The sequence below is a fragment of the Sus scrofa genome, chromosome X (assembly GCF_054392235.1).
Source record: "Sus scrofa isolate SSC_HxYL_T2T_F1_AM1 chromosome X, Sscrofa_HxYL_maternal_Yorkshire_Landrace_v2.0, whole genome shotgun sequence".
Lineage (NCBI taxonomy): Eukaryota > Metazoa > Chordata > Mammalia > Artiodactyla > Suidae > Sus > Sus scrofa.
In genome coordinates this window covers 123,715,756-123,741,588 of record NC_139401.1, presented here as the reverse complement: position 1 = coordinate 123,741,588, position 25,833 = coordinate 123,715,756, and the positions used below count along the sequence as shown (strand labels likewise).

The 25,833-nt window shown below is 43.7% G+C and overlaps 1 protein-coding gene across 8 annotated transcripts in view; it reads left to right on the top strand.

Annotated features, from left to right (window-relative positions):
* FGF13 (fibroblast growth factor 13) overlaps positions 1-25,833 on the top strand; it is a 495,908-nt gene that overhangs the window by 423,243 nt on the left and 46,832 nt on the right. For 7 of the 8 annotated variants that reach the window (XM_085008913.1, XM_021080531.2, XM_021080530.2 and 4 more), the window contains 2 exons: positions 4,035-4,145; positions 9,673-9,776. In XM_085008913.1, the coding sequence (XP_084865039.1) occupies positions 4,035-4,145; positions 9,673-9,776 (215 nt within the window). Of the gene's footprint in view, positions 1-1,160; positions 2,096-4,034; positions 4,146-9,672; positions 9,777-25,833 lie in introns of those variants that run through there. The other variant, XM_003135427.7, reaches the window with a different exon arrangement.

Here is a 25,833-nt window from a genome sequence, read left to right as displayed (position 1 = left end):
CCTGAGTCCAGGCATTTGGTTTTGCAGCTACATCAATTCTGAAAAGATCTAAGAGGAATGAAGGTGCAGTAAATACAGCGTCGTGGTAGCTCCAGGTTAGAGCAGCACTACTTTTGGGGGCTTCCTTTCTGGCATCAGAAATCAAGTAAAATAGTAAAACAGCCTTGACTGTTTGAAGGGAGGGCTGTGGATGGACGATTTGTTGCATTCTTGACCTCCAAACTCTTTTTTTTTTTTTCCTTCTCCTCCAGATTAAAACGTAGAACAGGGAAGGAACAAAACTTGTGAATTGAGTGAAGCGAGCAAAAAGCCAGACTTGGTTCCTGATTTGGAGGGAGGCAGACTGCCTGAGCTTGGGGAGCAGGAAAAGGGAAAAAAAAAAAAAAAAAAAGAAGAAGTTAGGATATTGGAGACGCGCCAGAGCTTAAATAAAGAGGCTCAGCTCTGCATTCCCCAGATACGGCTTATGGTACACGACCCAAGCAGTATCGGGATCCCAAATCCGAAGGGAATGATGAGGGGGCCCAGAGGAAAAACGGGGGTCGGAAGGCACAAACTGGCCTGAAATGAAAAGTCAGCAAAAACCACTGGGTGGCAGCGTGGTGTGCGGCGCAGCTCTGCAGTGCCTACTGCTGCTGCCGCTGCTGCCGCTGCTGCGGCCGCGGGGGCTGAGCCAGTCTGGGAGCCCTGGCCTCTCCGCTGAAGGGCTACAAGTGAAAAACCCTGCGAAAAACCTCGGCGAGTGTGTGTCTTTGGAGGGGAGTGGGTCTCGTGCGTCCGAGTCTAGGGCAGGGGGCGGGCGAACTTCCCGGGGCCCCCGGCCCGGGCGGAATCTGGCCAGCTAAGAGTCGCACACTAAGGGAACCTCCCCCTCCGCCATCCCCCATCTCCAAGCAACCCCCCGCTCCTCCAACCCAACTGCCTCCTGCCAGTGCCTCCTCCACCCCTGTTTCCTCCCCAAGCTTCTTTGGGGAAGAAGAGGAGAGGAGGCTGTGGGAGCTGGGGCAGTGTCCAAGCCCCTACAGGTGTTAGCCCGAGCGGCCCGAGGGGGACTTGGGGGGGTGGGGCGGGAGGGGGCGGCCCGCGGCCCGCAGCCAGCGGGCTGGGCTCCGGGAGGGAGGGGCCGCCGGGGGAGGGGGCCTCGGGGAGGCCGTCGCGCTCTTCCGGAGGGTGCCTGCGGCGACAGAATTCCTCCACTGAGTCTGTGCCGCGCCCAGAGCAGCAGCAGCGGCGGCGGCAGCGGCAGCAGCGAAGATGCGAGGCCATTACCTGTTTGAGCCCCGTCGGAAAGCTGGCACGGGCCAACTTTTGCCGATCGGCAGGCCAAGAAGTTGCAAGGACTAGTCGGAGCCTCGGAGGGGCCAGGGCGAGGGCGCGCCCCCCCCCCCCCCCCGCCGCGCGCTTCCTCCATCCCCCCTCCCTGCTGCCGCCCGCGCTCCCGGCCTCTCTCCCGCCCGCGCTCCCTCCCTCCGCCCGCCTCCCTCCTCCGGCCCCCTCCGCGCGGCACCGGGCGGGGGGTGCCGCGAAACTCCGACCCGAGCCACTTGGACTCGCACAGTGTCCTCGGGGCGCAGGGGCCGAGCGCACGCACTCGCGCAGCTCTGCCTCCGCCAGCCAGTCTCGCCCGCGATCCCGGCCCGGGGCTGTGGCGTCGGCTCGGACCCAGGCAGCCGGCAGCCCGCGCGGGAGCCGGACCACCGCCGGAGGAGGTCGGCCGGAATGCTGAGCCCCCTCCTCGGCTGAAGCCCGAGCGCGGAGAAGCCCGGGCGAGCGCCGGCTCCGGAGACGAAGGCGGCGGAGGCGCGAGACCGAGCGGGCGAGCGGCGGAGGAGCGGGCGGAGGAGCGGGCGGAGGAGGCGAACCCGGAGAGGGGCCGCGAAAGAAGTGGTGGTGGTGGGCGTCGTGGCCATGGCGGCGGCTATCGCCAGCTCGCTCATCCGGCAGAAGCGACAAGCCCGCGAGCGCGAGAAATCGAACGCCTGCAAGTGTGTCAGCAGCCCCAGCAAAGGCAAGACCAGCTGCGACAAAAACAAGTTAAACGTCTTTTCCCGGGTCAAACTCTTCGGCTCCAAGAAGAGGCGCAGGAGGAGACCAGGTTGGAAGGGGCTCTTGGCTGGCTTTCTTTGCTTTTCTTTTGGGCCCCCATACTTTACGAGTGTGGAGGGGGCTGGAGGGCGTGGATGTAAGCGAAGGCGAGTTTATCGTTGGCCCATCCAGTGCGGATTTGGCCACCTCGCCGGTGTGCGTGCGTGGGAAGCGATCGCTTTCTCGCCTCCTTCGTAAGGGTAACAGGCTTGCTGCATTGCAACTGCCGTGGGACAGGCGCAGAGCCTGGGGGCATACCCTGCCCCGTGGGCGCGCCGTCAGCTTCACACAGGCCACATGTGCGCAAGCCCATGGGCTCTGGCCAGGCGTGACCCATCCGTGGCTAGCGCGTGTGTGTGTGGCATGTTAATTGCAGGCGCCGAGCTAGGCAGACCCCTGCCCACCCCCCACCCCGGGAGAAGCCGGGGGATCCCTCGCTTGCCTTCATCCCAGCAACTCTGACCCTTCCCCTCCAGCTTCCACCCCCAAGGGCCGTGGGCTTCCGCCATCTAGGCATTCTGTTTCTTTGATCACTTTTAAGCTCCTCGGGACAGACTTGTGGTGCAGCTTTGAAATATTCGCTGGGGAGGAGGGGGTGGATTCCTCGAACCTTGTGGCATAGAGCTTAGTGATCTGGTTAGACTACTTGCTGCTAAAATGCAGGACTGAAGAGAGAATGTCAACTCCGAGCCAGGTTGTGGGTCCTTTTGAACCTATTCAGTGAGAGAGTAGCGAGATATTCCGATATTCGGTATTCCGGTGCTGGGGAAAATTCACACCGCTCTAGGTGTCAGGTTGCGTCAAAGTAGACCTTCTGGCCAGGAGGCAGCGGATTTGGCCGTTCTTCACCAAACGAGTCCTTTGCGCTATTTTCTTACTTTTGGCTAGATAACTATTACAGAATTTCAGACTTATTCATCCATCTGTTATTTCGCTACTTGTGTGTTCTCCCGCATCCCGGAGTGGAAATGCAGACATACGTTATCTTCTTTGCTCGAAGTTTTGAAGACATTCGCTGTAAATTAGGCTTGTTTTTAAGAAGGATTAAGCGATTGCAAAGCATGATTATGCGGCCTGAATAATCACATAAATATCATTTCGGTGCAGGTGTCTGTATTCAATAAAAGCAAGTGTTGGATAAGATGGCTGTTATTGGTAAATTAGGTACCTTATTAATCTGTGGTGCTTCATAATTGAAAATCATTTCGAGAACACTTATTTTGGATAATTATATTTCTGATACTAAACTTGAAAATAAGCATGAACTCATTTTCTTTCCTCCCCCCCAGCAAAACTCCCGCTCTTCGCACCCACTTGCCCTAAGGATAATTAGTGTGCTAGGGTATGGAAAGGATTGCTTTATTCTCCCCTCCCCCCTTTTTGAGTCGCTGCCCAATTTTCAAAATATAAAAGGTCTTTGACGGGGTTCCAGATTGTTTATGCATATTTTTCAACCTTTTCCCAATGGAGGGGCTCCTTCGTTCAAATTGGGGTCATTCGGAGGGAAATCTTTCCCAGTGTGTTTTTGGTCCCTGCTTGGCAAACCACTTCACATCATCTTGGGATCTCTCCTTTTCCTTGCTCATGAGAAGTGTCACGTTGTTAAAAGGCAGAACCTGCCATTTGCCAACCCATTCCGAATACCCAATGAGATAGAGTACCACCCTGTAAGCCAAAGGACAAGCCATCAGAAACTGTCTCTGCTCTCAGAAGCCTTAGGGCTTTACCAGGGTTCCCCGGGGAGAAATCAAAGGTTTCTTCAGGCGGGAGACTGATTCCGAAACTTGGAGCTCGTTTGTTTGTTTTCTTTCTTTCGGAGGACTGTCTAAAAAGTGTAGTTTGACCTTTTCCCCTAAAATTTGTCAATAAGTTAGAATTTTGAATTCTTCGTCTTTTCCACTCCACATGCACAGCGTACGCATTGATCCCAACCCTCGTTCTCTTTGCAGAGCCTCAGCTTAAGGGTATAGTTACCAAACTCTACAGCCGACAAGGTTTCCACTTGCAGCTGCAGGCAGACGGAACCATTGATGGCACAAAGGATGAGGACAGCACTTACAGTAAGTGACTGCAAAATAAATAGTGTGTCCCAGCATGTTGTTGACATGGTGTTTTCTTTTCTCTTTTCTTTTCTTCTCTTTTCTTTTCTTTTCTTTTTTCTTAAATAAACATCCCTTGCTAAGTCCTAAAGCCGCTCTGAGATATAGTCAACACCGTATGATCCCGTGTAAGCACGCTGACCTCAAGGAAGTGGAACATGAAAGTATGTAAAATGGTGAACTGTAGCAAATAATGTTGACACCATCTGAAGAACGATCCAAATGTCATCTCCATGGTAATCCGAATAGATTTATGGCTGTCCTTTGGATTTTATTACTTTTTTCCCCACAGAAAATTTACTCACCCACACACTGATCCTGAAATAGCATGTTATCTCTACTCTTAAGAACCCGTCTTATCCCAAGAGAGGGGAGTGGTTTTATGTCATGAGAATTCCTCATTACAAGCTTTCACTTCTGCTCCCTCCACACACACTGATAACTCCGAGACTAATTGGGATTTTAACATTGCGATTCCGCCACAGGTGGGTAAAGAGAGTTCTTTGAGCGCTTTATTTTTAACCACGGTTTAAGTAAAGACCAAGTCGGAGACCACAACGGTGAACTTAAAAAAGAAACACATTACAAACAAGGTCAGTTTTATTTCCAATGACTGAAGCATGGTGATTCCAAGACGTTATATAACCTCTTGGTACATATGCTTTAGTTATGTGGCATAAGAAAAACATAAAAACAGTGAAGCAAGCCCGCTTCAAGGAGGATAATTGGTGTTTTGGTTTTGGTTTTTTGCACTGAGCAGATTGCTGCAAACCTATTCAGTGTTGCGTGAGGCTAAACCACCTAGGCCTCACAACTCCTTCCCTATTTTCCCTAATTTATATTGTTTTTCCCCCGGGCTTTGATTCCCAGAAATAGTCCCATTGTTAAGGAAAGCCCATCTGAATACTAACAAGTCCTCTGCAGCATTTTTGGAGATGCATGGCTAGGGACCATAAAGCCATAGGCAAGGGGTCCGATGCTGAGTGTTCAAGAGTTTTCACACTTAGTGAGAAAGCTTCCTGGGCTGATTGATGGCCAAGGCAAGACCTTAAGAGGAAGTCAACTTTAATTACCCTTGAAGAAAGCTCTGTTGATACCTAGGATGAAAAACTTCCATACTTAAATGGTTCCTCACCCTTTTGCAAAATGCTGCGTTACTATTGTGATGTGGAGAGTTCTACAGGGAGGACCCTCAATGTTCTTTCATGCGTATTCTTCTTTTTGAAAAAAATTCGTCGCTAGTGTAACTGGAGGGTTTTATAGACATGAGCACATGATGGTCAGTAATAAAACAGTCCCATAAATTGTATGTTTCAGTTGGTGTCTGGGAAAGAAATTAGGGGATGTAAGCCGCTCCCAGCAAAGCAGATTGGTTGGGCATTATTGAAGTTCATGGTCGGCTGCCAATGAACCCCACCCAGTCAGGCTTCCCTCTGTCCACTTTTAACATCTGCTCCAGATGGAAATCAGTGATTTGGGGTCCCATGTTCACATGTGTTTCCTGAAAAGGAAAAAAAAAAAAATCAGACGGTCCATTTGCTGTGCCTTAGGAACAGCGATATAGCATATGCTCACCAAGGTCACACTGTGTATGGTCGTTTTAGGATATTACACACACACACCTGTATACAGACACAGAGATAGAAACGTGCGCACACCTAGATGTTTGTGAGTCAAGGCTCCCTTTCGTGTAGGAGGTTTTACTCTTCAGTTCCTGCATATGCATAGCTTCGGCCTTTGGTTGTCTTATAACTGGAAGATATGCCTGGCATTTCTGTATACTAATGATACTGTCAGGCCTTTAAAGAGCCTGATAACCAGAATCTGTGTTCAGGCGGAGTGAAATAATGAGAGGTGAGTCAGCTGCTGGTAAGTATTACCGTAACACGGAGCACGCAAATGGAAAGTATCTCAAAAGAAATAGCGAGTCCGTGGGGCTTGACTCCTGCTGCCGAGTGGGACCAGAGTCAGAGAGAGCTAGCTTTCCTTCCCACTTTTTGTTTGTTTGTTTGTTTGGTCTCACTTGTAGCATGTGGAAGTTCCTGGGCCAGGAATCGAACCCCCCCCCCCCCAGCAGCAACCCAAGCCACTGCAGCGACAACGCCAGATCCTTAACCTGCTGTGTCACAAGAGAATTGCCCCCAGTTGAGTCTATTGTAGAGTGTAAGTCATTATGAAACAAGAATGTTTAATGGTTAAAGTGATCATTAAAATGATCATTATTCATATGGAAGTCTAGCCATGTAGATATATTTTTCACCCCAAAGCAAAGCAATTGTCTCGGCAGTCGCCATTTAACTCATCATTTTGAAATGAGTGAAACAACAATGCAAGTTGTTCTTTTTTCCCCACCTATCAATCTTTCACTTATATAGTATTTCCTTAATATGCATTCCTGGTATTATGTTCCTATTTGTCTTGTTTTTCTTAATTTTTAGCATTTTTCATCATATTTTTCTCATTTAGTTCAACTTGGTTGATTTTATGATGTTTTAATTCCAACATGGTAAGCAAGATCATGAGATTCAGATCGGTTCACATCTACACAAATAAATCTGTTTCTAAAAACATGTGTTTGATATTATGCATTTGAGCTGACCTTAGGTAGATTTATTACAATGGTAAATGTCAGTCCAATAAAAATCTCATCATGAGCCAATCAGCCATTGTAAATTATTTATTCCCCACCCCCAAAAAAGAAAAGATGAGAGACATTTCCTGGCAGCGGTTTTATTATATCTGCCTTGGGTTCAGTGAGGACAATCTTAGCAGAATAGGCAACTTCCCTTTCAAACCTCCAGTTCAATGGGTCAAGCCTTTCTGATCTACATTAATGTATACTTCTGTTCATTACTCCCTTTGAGAAATTGATCTTAATCCAACTAATAAAGAAGGATGGCCTCAGTTTTGTATTCAGCAAACACTGAGTGCCAACTCTGTGCACATCTCTGAGAAAATAGTCCCTTCGAGGTATAAAGAGTTTAATTGATTTTTATGGAGACACAAAAGAAAAAAAACAAAACTGGAAACAAAGGCCTCTTTTTATTTATTGAAATCTTATTCAAAGCTTTGACAGAAATGGAAGAAGAGATATTAGGTGTTTAATGAATGTGTTGTAGATACGCAAATAAAGTCAATTGTTTTGTGCTCATATTTAGCATATTTTCATCCGAATCAAAATAATAGCGTAAGTCCAGGAAGAAGTACTCCAGATTGAGAGAGACAAAGGCATATTGGAAAATTCTGATTCTGTGCAAGCTCACCCTTGATATAATTTCTTTGCATTTTTATCTGGAAAGACTGTCCCTAGAAACAAACCTGTTGATGATCTATCTTGAATGTCTACAAAAAAGAGATGGGACTGGTATGACCAGTCACCCTCCACTTGTGGTGCTCTCTTCAGTTTTGCATTGTAGAGTGGTATTTTTTGGGTTTTGAATCAGGCTTCACAGTAATTTATGGTACGTCCTGAAACATCCATGTGCCACTATATGGTTCATAGAATTATTTAGGAATAGGGAATCCCCAGCATGCCTTCCTGATGTTCTTTGCTTCTCGTCCTCCTACAGCTATCTGATGTTTGGGATTTAAGCTTCTTATTGCTCATTAAAACCCACATCAGAAAGTAGTTGGGGCACACGGTGAAAATCTAATTTTGATTTGTTGTGTTCCAAGTTGCATTCAGAGAACTAGGAAGGTTAGGAATGTTGTAAAAAATGAAGCCCTAGAAACCATTCTGAGTGTCCTTTACTATCTGTCATCTGTGAGCATTTATAAGCATGACTAAACGAGGATTCAGACACACTCTGGTTGGTGCTCTAGTTGTCTAGTGCGGTGTGGCTTTTGAGCCAAAGCATAGGGAGGCTTTCGTTCAGTGTCATTTGGTTTTTTAGATACCAGAATTTTGAAACTGTGAGCTTTTATATAGTGGGATTGCCATCTATGACATTCCGCAAATATTATATTATCATGTTTTCACCGTACAGCTTGCTGTATCAGTCCACCAGTGTGTGCTGGGCACCTGCTGTGAACAAGCTATTAATCAACAGAAAGAGATAGAACATATACATGCCATGCTCAGCGAGATCAGGCTTAATTCCTGTGGGGTGCATTGTCAAATATAGCATGAGATCCTGGCTCGCAATCTGTGCAATTACTTTTCTTCACCTCGCAAAACAGAAGGGCACAGCTTTTAATATGACGAGGATTGAATGCAGTGCCATCAGTGGCATGTGCTAGGAACACTTGTATCGTGAACTGTACAATTTGTCCTCACTCCTCTTCAGTAGCACCCTAACTGTAAGGGAAAGACACTGTAGGCTCACCAAGGAATACCGAGTCCTTCGTTAATACTTCTCCTCTGCGTACCCCCATCTACCGCGGTAGCATATATGTGCGCCAAGACCAGACATCTGAGAAAAACTATTCTTACCCACGGGCTGACTGCTTTACATTCTTGTTCACAGAAGTGACAGCAGCCTTATTTATCATCCTCAATAAACTTACACACCAAAGCAAAAATCGTCAACATTGGTCTAGGACTCTGGAGAGAAAGGTGCACAGGCTATTTTCAAAAGCTGTGTGTGGCAAACACTACGTTTTAAAAATGTACTGTTTTATTTTTATTCCCAGTGTAGGAGGGTGTAGACAGCTGGTAGGGGGAGGACGCCCACTGGTTTTCTCCAGTGAGTGGTTTGTGATTGTGAAGAGGGAGAGCCGGGGTGTAAGTTTCACGTAGTCAGACCTTCAAATGGAGAAACGGAGGCCTCTTTGGCACCAGCCAGCTGCCCACTTACAACTATTTAGGAAGAACAATTCAAATAAGTAAATACGCCTCGCGACTTTATTGTTTTTATTCCTATAACCTTTCCTCCTGGAGACGGAAAGCTGAGACCCCTCTCAACCCTCTCCTAGAAAATGTTCTTTAAGAAATACTACTCTGGGAACATAAGATTCCAAATGACTTTTTTTTTTTTCCCCCAAGGCCTGGATTTCTTTTTTTAGTCATTGCATTGGAAGTAATACAGATAATTTAGGTAAGGGAGTGGGACTAGTGTCTTTTCTAAGCGTCTAGGAATCTCTCCCCAACTGGTAGCTCATAACTGTGTGAATTTCAGCAGTTGTCTAAGGGAGCAGTTTCAACCCTCGGTTATTGAGATAAAGCTATGGAATATATAGACCAGTTCTTGGAACTGGATCTCTCCAGGAGCATCCAGAATCCCCCACCTCCAACACCAGACACACCGTGGAATTGTCTTCTGTTTTCTCCACGGTGTTTGAAAATATGTAGTTATAGCCTCCGTTATGTGACTGTAACCATGATTCGAGGATAGCTGTGTGTGTGTGTGTGTGTATATAAATTATATATATATGAATATTCTTACTAAGCACACATTACTTTTGGAAGACCAGACAGTCCTGCTGGGAAAATTGAAAAGCTGTAGATTTCAGGTTTATAACTTTGTTTTCACGTTCTTTTTGGTTTCAGCTCTGTTTAACCTCATCCCCGTGGGCCTTCGAGTGGTGGCTATTCAGGGAGTTCAAAGCAAGCTGTACTTGGCAATGAACAGCGAGGGATACCTGTACACCTCGGTGAGTCTTTCGCTGTGTTCCTGTTTTCCTGATTCGAGCTTTCATCTGATATGAAACACAACGTGCCGCGTAGGTGTTGTCATTGCAAATGTCTGTGATTCGAGGAAGAGTGTTCTGGGTAGAAATACCTCATTCTAAGGGACAGATTAATTTCCGTTAGAAAATCATATCTATTACTAATGAATCCTTGTGCTACATAAATTACTAACCCAAAGGCCAGTATATGCAAAAATGTGTAGTAAGTCTTTGATGTTCCTGTCACTCAGTTCAACATGTATTTATCCGTATTCGCGCCTAAAGAGATGAATGAGAACTCTTCCTCCAATCAACTCTAGGATATAAAGAAGAACTTTCAAGTGTTTCTATTTCTTACCTTCAGTTCAGTTAGGTCACGTTGGCTGTCTCTGCTGTAGCTACTTTCTTTTTCCATCAAGCACAGTTCGGCCTCTCCTTACGAATCCCTAGGTACCCTTTTCCTAAAAGTTTGACACGAACGGAGTAAAAAGATGAAACATTTCCCAAGAAATCTATTAACAATGTAGATAGAGTTCAGTTAAGAACATGGGGCCATGTGTCGCTTTGAAAATTTTTATAACATGTAAATATAGGCAGAAATGGTGAAGGACCAGGGTTGGGATTTTACTCTTCACAGTAGATCTAGTTACATATTACAGGTGGCCACTTAATATATGAATATTTTTTAATCTTTGTTTTGAATTTCGTGTATTCTAAGAGAAGGATAAGATGTTAAAAATGGAGACAGTTGTTTCTCAAACTTGCTTCTAGAGATCCTTGAAGTAGGCTATTACCATGACTAGGGAAATCTATTCCTCAAACTGCAAAGCCTTTAAACTCTCTTGCTGTTGCCTATTCCTTGAATTTATTTCGAAGCCAGGTGTGTACAAAGACTCTTGGACATGGTGAAACCATGGTGTCATAGCTCTGTTTTTCAGAGGCCAAGATGGGAAAGAGAAGCAGGGCTAGAATGAGACCACAGAGGGCCGAGTCATTTAGTAAACAAACAGGGATAGTCCATTGCCTGTTTTCACCATAAGGGATGAGCAGAATCTCTCTCGAAGCCTGGTCACTATCAGCATTCCTATCAGGCCATTTCCACTGTCTTGTTGTTTAATAAATACTGGGGTTTTAGTCTTTTTATGAATGAAAGATTTGAGTGTATTGCAAATGTCATGAGATCTGTCCCTTTGTTAGGACATTGCTATTACTATAAACAATAGGAAAGGGGGGTTGTCCTGCAGATTTGTGCGTTAAGGTAAGATCATTTAATAATGAAGGATTTTAACTAACCTCCTTTAGATTAACAGGCTGCCTCAACAGGACCAAATGCAAAGGTAGGTTTTGTCATAAAATAAGTGACTGCTTTCCGCAACTACTATGCAGGCATGGGAAGGGAATGGAATATACTGGGCATGCTTTGAGAAGGTAAATACTAGATGGCATAGGAAATAATTACTGGCAAAGCATCCAGAATTGCACTCCGTTGTGGTCACCACTGTGGTGCCCCAATGAGAAAGGTCGTCGTCATCGTCGTTGTTGTTGTTGTTGTTTTTAAATCTTGCAACAATAAAATTTTTAAAAACTAGTTTGGAAATAATACTTAAGTTAGAACGAGAAAATGTCATATAAGTTAGGTGGTATGTCACGTGCTCCCACTCAAGAAAATTAGGGCATTCGGTATTACCTTTAGGGAATTGATGTCAAAAATTCGTAGCCTACCATTCAAGTGGACCCTTCTTCTAGCATATGGTCGGTGTCAATGTGAGCTCATGTCTAAGGACAGCTTTCCAGGCGAATCAGCATTGTAGACTGATGGGCCTCCTTTCCTTGATGGGCAGGCCAGTGTACAGCAAAATATATATCCCTTTGTATGCATTTCCTGTTAAGGAAGGGAAACTGTGTTTTTGCTAAGGAGGAAAGATGTCTGAGTGATAATTCTGGAGTTCATGTAGGAAAAAATATCCACATGAGTCTGCTTCAGGAAAGAATCTGAATCTTCTTCAGGATAGATTTTCCAGTTCTTCTTCTATCTCCTCTTGACTGTGGTTTCCAGTTCCTTCACCACATTGATCACCATCCTTAGTGAGTGCTCCATTTTATTATCATCTTATTTATACACGTAGAGCCCAGACTCTCTTAGGTTTTTGTCTGTCTTTGTGACTTCAGCAACACAAGACCAAAAAGCTAAATGAAATGCCTTGCTTCCTCAAGAAGAGAGAGTAACCAAAGAGAAAGGATCACTCTTCCTTTCCATAAAATCCATGGCCCTTCTGCTACTGAAATATTGTATGCAGTTCTGTTAGCAAAGTGAAAATGGGTTTGGACAATAACCTAAGGAGGAAGCAAAAATAAGAAAAGGAAGTAAAGGAGTTTCCGTTGTGGCTCGGTGGTTAACGAATCCGACTAGGTTGCAAGTTTGATCCCTGGCCTCGCTCAGTGGGTTAAAGATCTGGCATTGCCATGAGCTGTGGTGTAGCTTGCAGATGCGGCTCGGATCCCGCGTTGCTGTGGCTGTGGCTGTGGCGTAGGCCGGCAGCTGTAGCTCCCATTAGATCCCTAGCCTGGGAACCTCCATAAGCCATGGGTGTGGCCCTAGAAAAGACAAAAAAAAAAAAAAAAAAAAAGAAAGAAAGAAAAGGAAGTAGAGGCTACTAATATGGGCCAGTAAAAAAAAAGAAAATGTGTTAGGAAATGATCAAAAATAATCTTGGTGAGGGCTAAGATCTGCCTTAAAACATTTGCAGTGGCAATAGCTAAAAGGAGATGGATTCACAAGTTATTTTAGATCTGGAATCATGGATTTGGTGGCTGATTGGATTTGCTGGGAAAGCAGGACCACTATGTATGGTTGAGTGTATATAGCTGCCATGCACTGCATGGAGAGAAAGGAAGCTTCTCGAGGTCGACATTTTTAAAATTTTGCACAATGGTGATTATGAAGGTCCCTGAGGGAGAGTGAGAATTTTACCTTTGGTAATTGAGTTGATGGTGAAGCTATTGACCGAGATGGAGAATCACGGGGAAATAACAGACCTGGGGAAGAAAGATACCTGAGTACTGCTTGCAATAGCTCTTTGAAAAAATGGACCCAGAGCTTGAGAAAGAGACGGGAGCTAGATAAAATGTGGCCATTGTCACATGGAGGCGGTGGCTAATGCCACGGGAATAGTCGAGGAATGCATACCGTAAGAAGAAAAGAGAGTTTGTCAATAATATTAGGCGACACTAGGCCAGCAGCAGCAGAATTCATTATGGCAGGTATCAGAGTGTTGCAGGGTTTTCAGGAGAGTCAAGTGTCTGATGCTTGAGAAAAATGTAAAACAAGAATGAGGGAGTTCCCGTCGTGGCGCAGTGGTTGACGAATCCAACTAGGAACCACGAGGTTGCAGGTTCGGTCCCTGCCCTTGCTCAGTGGGTTAACGATCTGGCGTTGCCGTGAGCTGTGGTGTAGGTTGCAGACGCGGCTCAGATCCCGCGTTGCTGTGGCTGTGGTGTAGGCTGGTGGCTGCAGCTGCGATTGGACCCCTAGCCTGGGAATCTCCATATGCTGCGGGAGTGGCCCAAGAAATAGCAAAAAAAAAAGAAAAAAAAAAAAAAGAGTGAGGAAGACCATAGGACGGTCCTCAGCAATCTTGACAAGAGCATTTTTAGTGGAGTAGTGGGAACAGGAGTCAGCCTACAGTGGCTTGAGGAGTGAACGGGAAGAGGTAGAAGCAGTAGATGCGGAATTTCTACTGGAAGAGTAGACACGGGTGAGTATCTAGAGGAGGACCCAGGGTTGAAGAAGGCTTTGGGGGTTCTTTGGTTAAGACACCTGAGTATATTTTATTAGCTGAAGGGCAAGAGCCAGTAAAGAGGAAGTATTTAAAGACATGGGAGATGGATCCTTTGTGGAGTAGGGCCCCAGGGAGGCAGAGAGAGTGATGGATGGACCTGAGTGTAAGTGAGAGGGTTAGATTCACCTTGAAAAGAAGGGATGCTGCTCCTTCAATAGGAGGCCAAGTGATGAGGACAGATGCAAAGGTAGGTGTACTAAGTCTGCAGATGATGGAAGAGGAAGTTGAAGATTTTCCAGCCGGATGACCTCTATTCCCCCGCTGATGCAGAGTGGGGAAGTCAGCTGCTAAAAATTGGGCATAAGATTTGGAGCAGCTATTTTAGGAAAGGGGAGAGGAAACAGTCTAATAACCATGGGTGGATGATTTGTGGTCAAATCCAGCCCACCATTTATTTTTGTAAATAAAGTTTTATTGGGACACAGGCACATCCATTCAAAAGTCTGTGGCTGCTTTTGCGCTCTAACAGCGGAGTTGAATAGTTGCAACAAGAGCCCTTGTGACTCACAAAGCCTAACTTATGTATTATCATGTCCTTTATGCCCCCCAGATTTTAACCCCCTGGTCAGATGATAGTTCACAACCTTGGTTTCCTATTAGAATCACCTGAGGACCTTTAAGAAAATCCTATTCTCTGTGCTAAACCCAAGCCAATAATATCAAAATAGCTGAGGGCGGAGTCTGTCCATGAATATTCTCTATAAAGCTCCCAGCTGATTCTCATGTGTAGCCTGGGTTGAAAACCAGTGATAGACAGCTAAGAAAAATGATTGCTAAATAGTACTGAGAACTCCCCAATGAAGATAGAAACCATGAATGCGTATGCACTTCATATTCCTCTGTCTGAAATTTCTGATGCTGATCTTCTTTGTCTGCTCTTGCAAACAAATTGCCTTTACATTTCTGAAAGACTATTTCTTGAGATAAAGGAAAATACAGATCCTTGGAAGGACTTTCTTACTTCCTTTTCTTGTGTCTCTCTTTTACATTTCTGCTTCTGCCTCCCTCGATTTCTTTTACATGGAATTTTACACTTTTACCATTTCTTACCCCCTTTTGTCCATTCCATAAAGAAACAATACCTCCACATTGTTATGGCTACAGAGATAGCTATTTGCTCTCCATGATTAATCTCAGGATTCTGCCCCCCCCTTTTTCTTGTTGCCATGGGGGACAGACTTGATGTAGGCTCAAGTGGCAGTGAGAAACCATCTGTGGCACAGAGAATCATAATTAGCCATGATTTCATAACATATTTACTTTTGTCCATGATAGAACTAAGTCTTTCTAGAACTGTAAGGAAATCATTACTCATTGTGTATAGACAACTTTGTTCATACCTTTGGTGTATTTCTTTACCAAGAGCAGTGAGTTGTACTCAAGCTTTTGAGAGTTCCTTAAAATTTAATAGTATACAGCTATTTGTGACACATGTTTCAAAACTGCTTGAGGTCAATAAACATTAACCATAGGAAATCGAGTCTTAAATGTAAAAATACTATAAATGTCCTAGTGTCTATTTTAATAGAGGAGTAATGACAAATATTACAAACAAGATAATGCAAATGCAAAGCTGGGCCCCAAGTATTTTCTTTTGATTTTGGAATGTTCCAGAACTTAGTAGCAAACTAAATGCAAGGCCAGAAAGCAGGTCTCTCTGAGAGTCAGCTTGACTTCTTGGGAATGAAGCAGTGGATGTTACTGATCCCAGGGGCCCAATCAGACTTGGGATCTGAACTAAGGGGGCATATTTTCCTTCTCTATTGCATTATTTTAACTTAGCTTAAACTTAGCAAGTTTCTTCCCCCTTCACAGATGTTCATTTTGATGATCCATTCAAGATGTTGCCTGATTTTCCACTGTATAGTTCTTGCTTTTTTAATTTATTTTATTGCGATGAGTAAACAATCCATTGGAGACACTTTGAGTTAATATCCTGCTCTGAGGAGCCCAGTTTTTAACATTATATTTTCAAGTATCCCAGATCTCTTTGGAAAAAGAAAGATAACTTGCCAGTCAACTGAGAAATGACCATTGATTCTTAGATATGCCACATAAATTTACTGATGGCTAAATCGAGATAGAGAAAATTTAACACATTTTTTCCCAAAGTGAACAAGTGTCATAAAAAAAAATAGGAGCCACCAGCAAGGATTTCCTGGGTTCAGCATTCTACTCACAGGACTTAAATATCATTATTTAATGGAAAGTTAGTTTAAATTGTCCAGGTGAATTAAAATCGCTGCCAGCTGTGAGCTCACTCTTCTGCAGATATGTTTAGTTCTTCCGGCTTTAGTGTGTGACAATTTAAGATCTACTTTTCAGTGATATGGCGTCACAGCTCTAGCCCATATTCTAACATAGAAAGGATGTTAAAGTTGAGACGAACTCATCGATCGATTCAGAGTGATGAATGTACTCCCAGCAAACATTTGTAGCATGTAAAATGTTTGAGTTATGTCAAATCTGTGTATCAGCAAGTTGGTATAATTTAACTTCTGGGGTTTTATCATAGAAGCTTATAAGTTTAATATAATTAAATGGAAGGGCACTGGCTTAAACATGACAGCTCTCTAGGGAAGTGGCATTGACTCAGTTATAAAAGGAAGTATGTTTAAACTAAACATAAGCATATCCAGTGTCAGAAGAAACTGATCATTATGGATTTTGCATAGAGCCAGTAGCCCCCCTACATACACAGGAAGACAGGAAGAAATTCTAACGTCTAATTACAACGCTAGCTAATTTGTAGACATCAGTTAATTCGCAAATTGTTGAATTTGATTTATTTGATGTAGAACTAGAAAAATGTTGACTAGGAAAACTTTAGATTCCCAGTTTTGGAGCCTACATCTATAAAGCTTTTGGTTTTCAGTGGCTATGGGATGAAACATTTTTGGTGGGTGTTTTCAGTTCAGCCTAATGGATTGCAAGGGTCATTGGACACACACACCCGTATTTCTGAGGGGTACCACTAAAAATGGAAAACATAGACAATGGAAATATTTTACAGGAAGAAAAGCAGAGAAAGCAAGCATATTTTATTTGCTCATGAGTGGCTCTGCTAGTTCAAGGAGCCAAACTTTATGTTTTAAAAAGGCTTTCAGTTGTTGTATTGGTGCTATTAAATTAGAGGTCATTAAATTTATTGTATTGAAAAATAGACCAAAGTTGCTGTATTCATCCTAGAGATTCCTTCTGAATACCAGTGAATCAGCATAATTTTCAAACACAACGTACATTTCCCAAGTCACAGATTATTTCATGTTTAGTTCTCTTTGCAGTCAATGGGAGTTTCATTCAAATGTGAAAGAAAATCTAGCTTGGCATTATTTGAAGGTGAAATTAGGTGGCTCTGGTTGGTTGTGCCTTCAATATCAAAGGCCTTCTCTTTATGGTCTCTGTAAAAAAAAAAAAAAAGAAAAAAGAAAAAAAAAAAAAAAAAGAAAGCCCCAACTGGGAAATTATTTGGGGTGAAGCTCTTAGTTTCATAGGTAGAAGAATGACCGAGGATGGTCCTTTCTCAGAAACCAAGAAGACAATGGTAGCTGTAGCTAAATAGAGTAAGATTGGCTCTGTATTCTGTTTTTGAGGAAAAATAATTCAAATGAGAGGTCATGGGGCACATATTTAAAAGAGTGTGTCATGGCTTCAACTCAGAAGCTAAATTCATATTTGTAGGAAAAAAGCCAGTCTCTTGGAGCTAAAGAATAAAATAATTGGCAAGAATAACAAGAATTTCAGCGAGTAACACTAGATGTAAGGAGCTAATGCTCATGTCATGCGCGCGCGCGCGCACACACACACACACACACACACACACACACACACACACACACATCAACACACATGCACTGAAGACGAATGGGAGAAATCCATCTTCTGCTCACTGCTCTGTTGCCATTGACAGGATAGGTTATTTCGGAATTCCTAGAATAATTCTGCACATACCCTACATGGAACATGTAGTACCTTGAGAGATTGCTCTAGGGACATTTTTGACAATGCTTAATAGCTTTATAAAATAGCTAGCGAGACTTTTCAGCCGTATTATATTTAATTGTCCAGTGAAGCTCACGTCTTGGTGCAGACACTGTTTTCAGTCCCTGCCTTCTCGTTTGTACAATTTTAATCCACAATGTGATAGAAAAAAAACAGAGCCCATTAAGACCTTTTTTCATATTATCCTTTTTCCCACGGAAGTTATATTTTAAAATAGTTCAGCTACCAAATCCTATACTTACTGAGTAATAACTGGTTTTATTTTTCTCCACCCCCCTCTTAGTCACAGGGCGATGTGCAGCGGTACTTGCCTTTTAAATAATTACTTATTAAAATAATTAATAAAATGCATATAATTAAAAAGTAAAGGCAAAAATCACATTGTGTCTGTCAAGTCTTTAGAATATTTAAAATAGGTTAAAGGGCCCAATTATAACCTTTCATGCATCCTCTCGTGTTAATATTTTAAGATTACATAAGAAAGCGAATTACTGAGACAGGAGGAAAGAAATTGAAGGCGAAAGCACTCATTTCAACAGTACACTGCTTAAAGGGAATCGTGAGTTCTAAACAGGGAACCTTTAAATGAAAGCATTTTCTCTCGTCATTATAAGAGCTGTAAGCAAGGTTAATAACTGGCAAGCCCCTGACTAATACAGTTAATATGTTTTGCCCAGGCTGAATGTGAAAATAGATAACACATCTGTGCTAAAATTCTGATTAAGTTATTCATCCGATGCACTGATGCTAACTGCTTTTGACAGTCCTGGAAGCAGGAGTACTGGAGAAGCCTCAATTGATTTCTTGGAAAGATTCTCCCTATAGCCAGTAGTCATGATTTATATCATCCCCTTCCACAAGGGCCTCCCGTGGGTATAGGAATTCCGGCTCCACATAAAACAGGAGTAGCCAAAAGTTAGAGATGATGGCCCATTTTACACAAGCAAAATACCGTAATAGAGATTTGGAAAACTCAAATGTAAATAACGACTTCGAGGTGTTAGAACGTGGGCTGTAATAATACAGAGGATGAAACCCGCTTGAGAGAGGGAAGGAATCCTCCCTTCGGACCGTCATAACCGACAGAGAGACATCGAGAACTTTCAGAAACGAGACGCTAACAGGTCAAACTTCATTGTCTATAGCACATAGTATAATAAAAAAAAATCCTGTGCATAGCACATCCACTGCTACAATCTGGCCACAAAATCGGCAAGGCTACAACAACACGAGTATTTGGTTGTTGGTCTGATGAAAGAATTCTCAAAAATGTTGCGTGCAGTTCTCCCTGGTTCGTGCCCATATCCCAGCAGTGATTTACTGTAATACAAGTGTTAAGGAAAGAGCCTCTCTGTGGACACTTTGCACTGAGGAGAGATCCAAAGCTGAGTGCTTCTATCTGTATCATAACCTTTCAGGTATAGATTTTGTGAAAACTCCCTCCATTCTTCCCGTCTCAGAAAGCCCAGTCACCCATCTGGGCCTGAAATGATACAGGAGTTTTATCAGCCAATCAGCAACCAGGTATCTGTGGACCATCCACAAGGTACTAGGCAGCCGAGTGACTGCACTTGTCTCTACTGACAATGGCTGGAGCTGACAGTGCTCAGACGGAGGTTCGCCTTAAGCTCAGAGCCCCAATTGTGAATAGCTGATCCACTTCTGGAAGGTTCGGCATAAACTGTATCTCCTCAACTTCAGCAGCCTGGCAATCCTGTGTTTAGTCTAGAACGCACTGTAAGAAAATTCCATATAGGGAAGCAATTTGAATGTCCTTGGGGAAGGGGGTGGGTGCGGGTGCATCGTTATGGAAATTTACCAGTTGCAGTAACTATTGGATGTTTGCACCACAGTCCTGAGCAGATCATATTAAGAGCATGTTTATATGTCATAGGAAGGGAGAACTGAATGCAGTGGAAAAATGGTTTTCAAGTACCTCGAGGAAAGATGTCAGTTGAAGTGCTTTAGAAGTTTTAGAAACGTGCAACTCTTAAAAAAAAAAAAATCGTCTCCCAGTTGTGTAACACAGATGGATTACAGTCGATGCAAGCAACCCAAGCTTTAAGCTATGTCAAAGGCCACCTCACATGTTTGGACAATGACACAGGAACATCGTTCCCTCCGTTTCTCTGTAATTTCATGCTGCATAGGCCCAGCAAAGAGAAACAACGCTGACACAGAGAGACACAGCTTCTTGGAGCCACGATATGCAAGATGTCCTAATGCCTGACCTTTGGGGAGATACCGAGTGCGCAGTTCTCCAGAATGGAATTCCTTTCCTACCAGTGACTTTCATGACTGATGAGGAAATGGAGCAGGTTTTGACCCCACCCCTCTTCTTGCTCTGCAATCCCCATTCTCTGTACCACTTCTCTGATGAGATGGCTGGTTCGTTAGGCATTTAACACTAGAGACAGCAAGTGGATAGAAAGCACATTTCTTGGAGTTCTGGTTGTGGTTCAGCGGAAACGAACCCAACTAGTATCCATGAGGATTTGGGTTCGATCCCTGGCCTTGCTCAGTGGGTTAAGGATCGGGCGTTGCTGTGAGCTGTGGTGTAGGATGCAGACGTGGCTCGGATCTGGCATTGCTGTGACTATGACATAGGCAGGCAACTGTAGCTCCAACCCCTAGCCTGGGAGCTTCCATGTGCTGCAGGTGCGGCCCTGAAAAGCAAAATAAATAAATAAATAAAAGCAGTTATTAAAGCCATTTGTTATATTTCTATTCCTAATATCCTTACCAGCAAGGGAAGCTCCCTAGCCCAACTCACTGTGTTTCTTCATACTCCTCTATTCTGAAGGAGAGGTTTTTGCACAGACAAAGCAGTTCTGCTTACAGTCAGGGCTGTCAGCAAATCAAAGCATTTGTGTGTCACACAAGGGTATCTGAATCTAACCATTCCTAACTTTCGCATGGGTAATAGGCTCAGGCAACAGTTTAACTGCTAGTGTCTTTGATCGAGGCATGAGACTTCATTCAAACCCGTAATTAACCTTGAGAAAAAAGGTCCACAGAAGCGTGATGGGTGGTTTCTCAGTGCTTTTCTTTGCTCTGGACCTTGAACTGATTTCTGTCCACACTGACGGCCTGCAGAGCACCTGGGGTTTGGAAATCCTTTGGTGTATCTCCTCTCCGGATTCCGAGGGGAGGTTTTTTTTCCTCTTCATAATTCATCCTTTCATCCGCCACCCCTCGACGGCATCTGTCTTGAGCCTCTCAAGCCTTGGTGAGATGAGTGGATTTTCCCATCCGGGGCTGGAGGGATCTGGTTTTTGTGGTTTTCAGTGTCACACATTCTGGTGCTGTTCAGCTCTTTGCATGGACACACTCCTGGTTCTTGCCGTCCGAGAGATAAGGGGTCTGCCCCTCCCAGCTTTTGCTCCTTCATGGGGACATAGAGAGGCAGGCGTTTTGCCACCAGCCGGCTGGATGGTACTGTTGTTTTTGTTACTGTCTACCGTCAAAACACTCAAGAGATGCAAGCAAGCAGGCGAGGAGTAATAATAGTAAAAGAAATAGAAGAATTCCAGATGTTTCGGAAGCAGTTCTGGACTAGGTTTAGTTCGGAACCTTTCTCTGATAGTCAGGACACCTCAGTCTTGGCAATTTCAGGGAAGCGAAACGAAAGAGAAAGCTATTCCTTCCACAAGTGTATTCGCCCGCTCTGGAATTCCGACGAGGCTGTAAGCCCGAGGCTCTGTCCTCAGGGGTCAGCCGTGCAGGAACCCCTGGCCCAGGCATCACGATCACTGTCTCCACCTTAGTGGTCAGCATATGCCGTTAAATGGCAGAAATTCAGTGAGTCAGGAGAGGCATTAGATGGTAGCTGTTTTCACATAAGTTTACCATCATTGCTTTTTTCCCCAATGTGTGCTAATATTCATCCAAGTAGCTCTGCAAACAGGTTTTCAGCAGTGTGATCACATACCTAAAGGCCAAGTTTTCCTGCTATTTTACTCAGAATTTTCTGGCAGAGTATTTGACACAGTGTTTTGTTTTGTTTTGTTTTGTTTTATGGTGAATAGGGAAGCATCTCCACAATCATCTTTTATACGGTCAAGCAGCCATTGGGGAGAGGGAAGTCCTTGGCATTTTTGTCTGAATAACTGTCAACTCCCTGAGTTTAAAAATTGGAACCCTAATGAGATTTGATTGGTGCTGTGATAGGTTCTCGTACTGACCAAATGCTGATGTGAAAAAACAGGCCCAAAGAAGATGGACGGTTAGTTGGGTTGGGTGTTCACTTCGCTTTAACCACCCACGCTTAATTGAGTATTATTATTGTTATTTCCTGTAGTATTGTTGAATGGTGACCTAAGTCAACCTTTGAGAGGTTTTTTACAAACATACATTCTGCCTTTTTCTTTGTATAGCTGCCTGATCCTTAAGCATACATGTCATTCACACAGTGTCGTCGAGCCATTCCTTTAATATGATGTAATTTTCTTAGCTTGCATTATGCAGATGTCACCAGATCCAAAATTCAGTAACCCAAGAAATTCTACCTCACTGTGGTTTGTACCGAGATCTCTCAACCCACCGAATGACAGAGTAAAGAGCCTCTGTTAGAAGCTAAATCCTGATTTTCAGATAGCTCAGCACTCTTCAACCCGAGGGATCTCCAACTTCGTATGAAAGTAGGGCCCACTGCGAAAAAAACCTGGAAAGTATCACCAGCAAGTTGCTCATTTCTGGCACATTAGTTAATTACTTCACAAATTGTTCCTCGTGTTCCCATCTCACTTTTATAAGCACAATAACACTTGCTTTTTTCTGAGTGTTACCAGCATTTCCCTTCCTAATGAATCAATGACTGTTTCATAGGTTATAACTTAGCATATGGCTTCACCCAATTGAGTGGCTGCACTGCATTTTCCACCCTTTGTTGGAGCATTAGGGAAAGATCCAGGCCAACCAGTGTCACTTTTGCATGAACAATATATCTTCTCTTAGAATCTAAGGCTAAACTTTGTTCTTCAAAGTTAGCAATAAGACATTAATAAACAATAACATTTTCACAGGGAGTTAGTTATCTAAGTACAGCAGTAATAGAGAATATTTGTCTCTTTTATGAGTTTTTGTTAAACCTGTATTCGTTGTTGTTATTGCCATCAAACCTGTTACCGTTTCCTCCTGAACCAGTGTTTCATTCAATATATTGAGGAAATTAGTCCTTCGGGAAGCCACTTGCAGAGCTGCTGTGCCAGAATCCATGACGATTCAAAAGTTCACGGGAGACCCTTGATATAAATGTAGTCTTTCTGGAAAGGAAGATCCTATTTGAGCGAGTTTAGGTTGTGTCGTGTGAAGGAAACTTTGCTATGAAAGGCATTTTTTTTTTTTTGTCTTTTGTCTTTTTGTTGTTGTTGTTGTTGTTGCCATTTCTTGGGCCGCCCCCGCGGCATATGGAGGTTCCCAGGCTAGGGGTTGAATCGGAGCTGTAGCCACCGGCCTACGCCAGAGCCACAGCAACGCGGGATCCGAGCCGCGTCTGCAACCTACATCACAGCTCACGGCAAGGCCGGATCGTTAACCCACTGAGCAAGGGCAGGGACCGAACCCGCAACCTCATGGTTCCTAGTCGGATTCGTTAACCACTGCGCCACGACGGGAACTCCTGAAAGGCATTTTTTATTCTAAGTTTTTTCTGTCTCTAGGATTCTAAGGGTAGAATTAGACCACCCAGTGTAATAATCACATCAAAATTCATAATATCAACTATTGTGATTTATTCTTTCCTAGCCTCATTGCTTATGTCACAGTATGTAAATTTAACAAACGATCAGGAAAAACTTGTATTGGGATGACTATGTTGTACTGCTAAATTAAATGCAAAGTCAAAACAGGTGTATTTTGTGACAACAGATAAGCAAATAGTAACATGAAATTCATCCTTTTGTCCATGACAATTTTTTAATCTCGTTTCTTTGTTTATAATGATTTTTATTTTTTCCATTATAGCTGGTTTAGTGTTCTGTCAATTTTCTACTGTACAGCAAGGTAACCTAGTTACACATACATGTAGACATTCTTTTTCTCCCATTATCATGCTCCATCATAAGTGACTAGATATAGTTCCCAGTGCTGTACAGCAGGATCCCATTGCTTATCCGCTCCAAAGGCAATAATCTGCATCTATTAACCCCAAACTCCCAGTCCATCCCACTCTCTCCCCTTCCCCCTGGGCAACCACAAGTCTGTTCTCCATGTCCATGAGTTTCTTTTCCGTGCAAAGGTTCGTTTGCGCCGAATATTAGATTCCAGATAGAAGTGATATATCATATAGTATTTGTCTTCCTCTTTCTGACTTGCTTCACTTAGGATGAGAGTCTCCAGTTCCATGCATGTTGCTGCCAGTGGCATTATGTCGTTCTTTTTTATGGCTGAGGCGTATTCCATTGTGCGTATATACCACATCTTCTTAATCCAATCATCTGTCGATGGACATTTAGGTTGTTCCATGTCTTGGTTATTGTGAATAGTGCTGCAATGAACATGCGGGCGCAGGTGTCTTTTTCAAGGAAAGTTTTGTCCGGATAGATGCTCAAGAGTGGGATTGCTGGGTCATATGGTAGTTCTATGGCTAGATTTCTAAGGTACCACCATACTGATCTCCATAGTGGTCGTACCAATTTACATTCTCACCAACAGTGCAGGAGGGTTGCCTTTTCTCCACACCCTCTCCAGCATTTGTTTGGGGACTTCTTAATGATGGTGATTCTGACTGGTGTGAGGTGGTACCTCATGGTAGTTTTGAGAATTTTTTTTTTTTGTTATCATTATGGCCTACAGTCACACTGAAAGAATTCATCATTCCAGAAGTTGTAGGTATGTATGCAAAGTCGATAGGTGAGTCCCTGTTGACCAAGAAACATTAAGTGGCTTTCTTGTAAGATACCCGAACTTCTCCTTACTTGTTTCATGCATCTCAGTCTTTTGCAGAATTCCATCATCACCACCTCCAGTGGGATCTTGTGGCAGATTCATGTATTGTCCAAAGGTTATAGACCGGTTTCCTTGCTGTTAGGATACCGACAGTAGTTCCCAAAGCAATTATGTACCTTCTGAGGCCATCCCACTTAATTCAAGGAAAAATTGTTCCTCCAGACGGTTTTATTGTATCTCTTTGTGGTTGGTAAAAGAAGCTTCCTTGCCAACTCAATTTTAATTTTTGCCTTTAATTGAAATTTTCTTTTATAAAAATACCTAGTAGTTCCTTTTCCCTTCGGGTGACATTCTGAATTCAAATAGGATAGACTGCCTCATTTGTTGATGCTTTATTGTTCGTTTTGTCGACAGTCATTCCCTTCTCCCCTGATTTGCTCACATTAGAGCCTTCACGTTTTTATTTAGCAAAAGTCCCCTGATAAAAAAGCTGGATTACACGTCCTTAAGGCCATACTCTGTTGGGCTTCATTAAGCCAACTGTAAACGCAGAGATGAAAGAAGTATCTGCTACTATCAGACTATTTCATTGTAACGTTACAACCTCATAAAAGCCTGTATAAGCATCACAGGGCCTCACATTGTGGTTTGTCTTTGGAGCAGAACAGGTGTCATATTTGCATGTGCCTCTTTTATTCCCCAGATGTTTCTTGTGTGTAAATCGGGCATCCCCCATCCATATTTTAAGCTATTTGTGACTAGAAACAGTGCCCTCTCATTCTTTTTTCCCACCATACCAAATTCATTGCTAGATATCTGGTGGATACTCTACTCATAGTTAATAACTAGATGATAGAAGAACGTTTCACTATGTAAGAAGCCAAAGATTGGGAGAAAAGAAAGGATTGCTTCCATTTATGTAACAAGAGATGACCGAATCAAGAATGACCCGGTTTAGTAAGGAACCATTTGGAGAGCTGCACTACTCGTGTGTTTCCATGTGTGTGGTGTGCAAACATCTCTTCTCTTCCTCATGGAGGCTAACATGTTTACCACCTCTCTGTCACCTTTCCAAAATCGTGGTGGAATAAAAGGCAGCTTGGGAGTTCCCATCGTGGCGCAGTGGTTAACAAATCCAACTAGGAACCATGAGGTTGCGGGTTCGGTCCTTGGCCTTGCTCAGTGGGTTAACCATCCGGGCGTTGCCGTGAGCTGTGGTGTAGGTTGCAGGCACAGCTCGGATCCTGCGTTGCTGTGGCTCTGGCATAGGCTGGCAGCTACAGCTCAGATTAGACCCCTAGCCTGGGAACCTC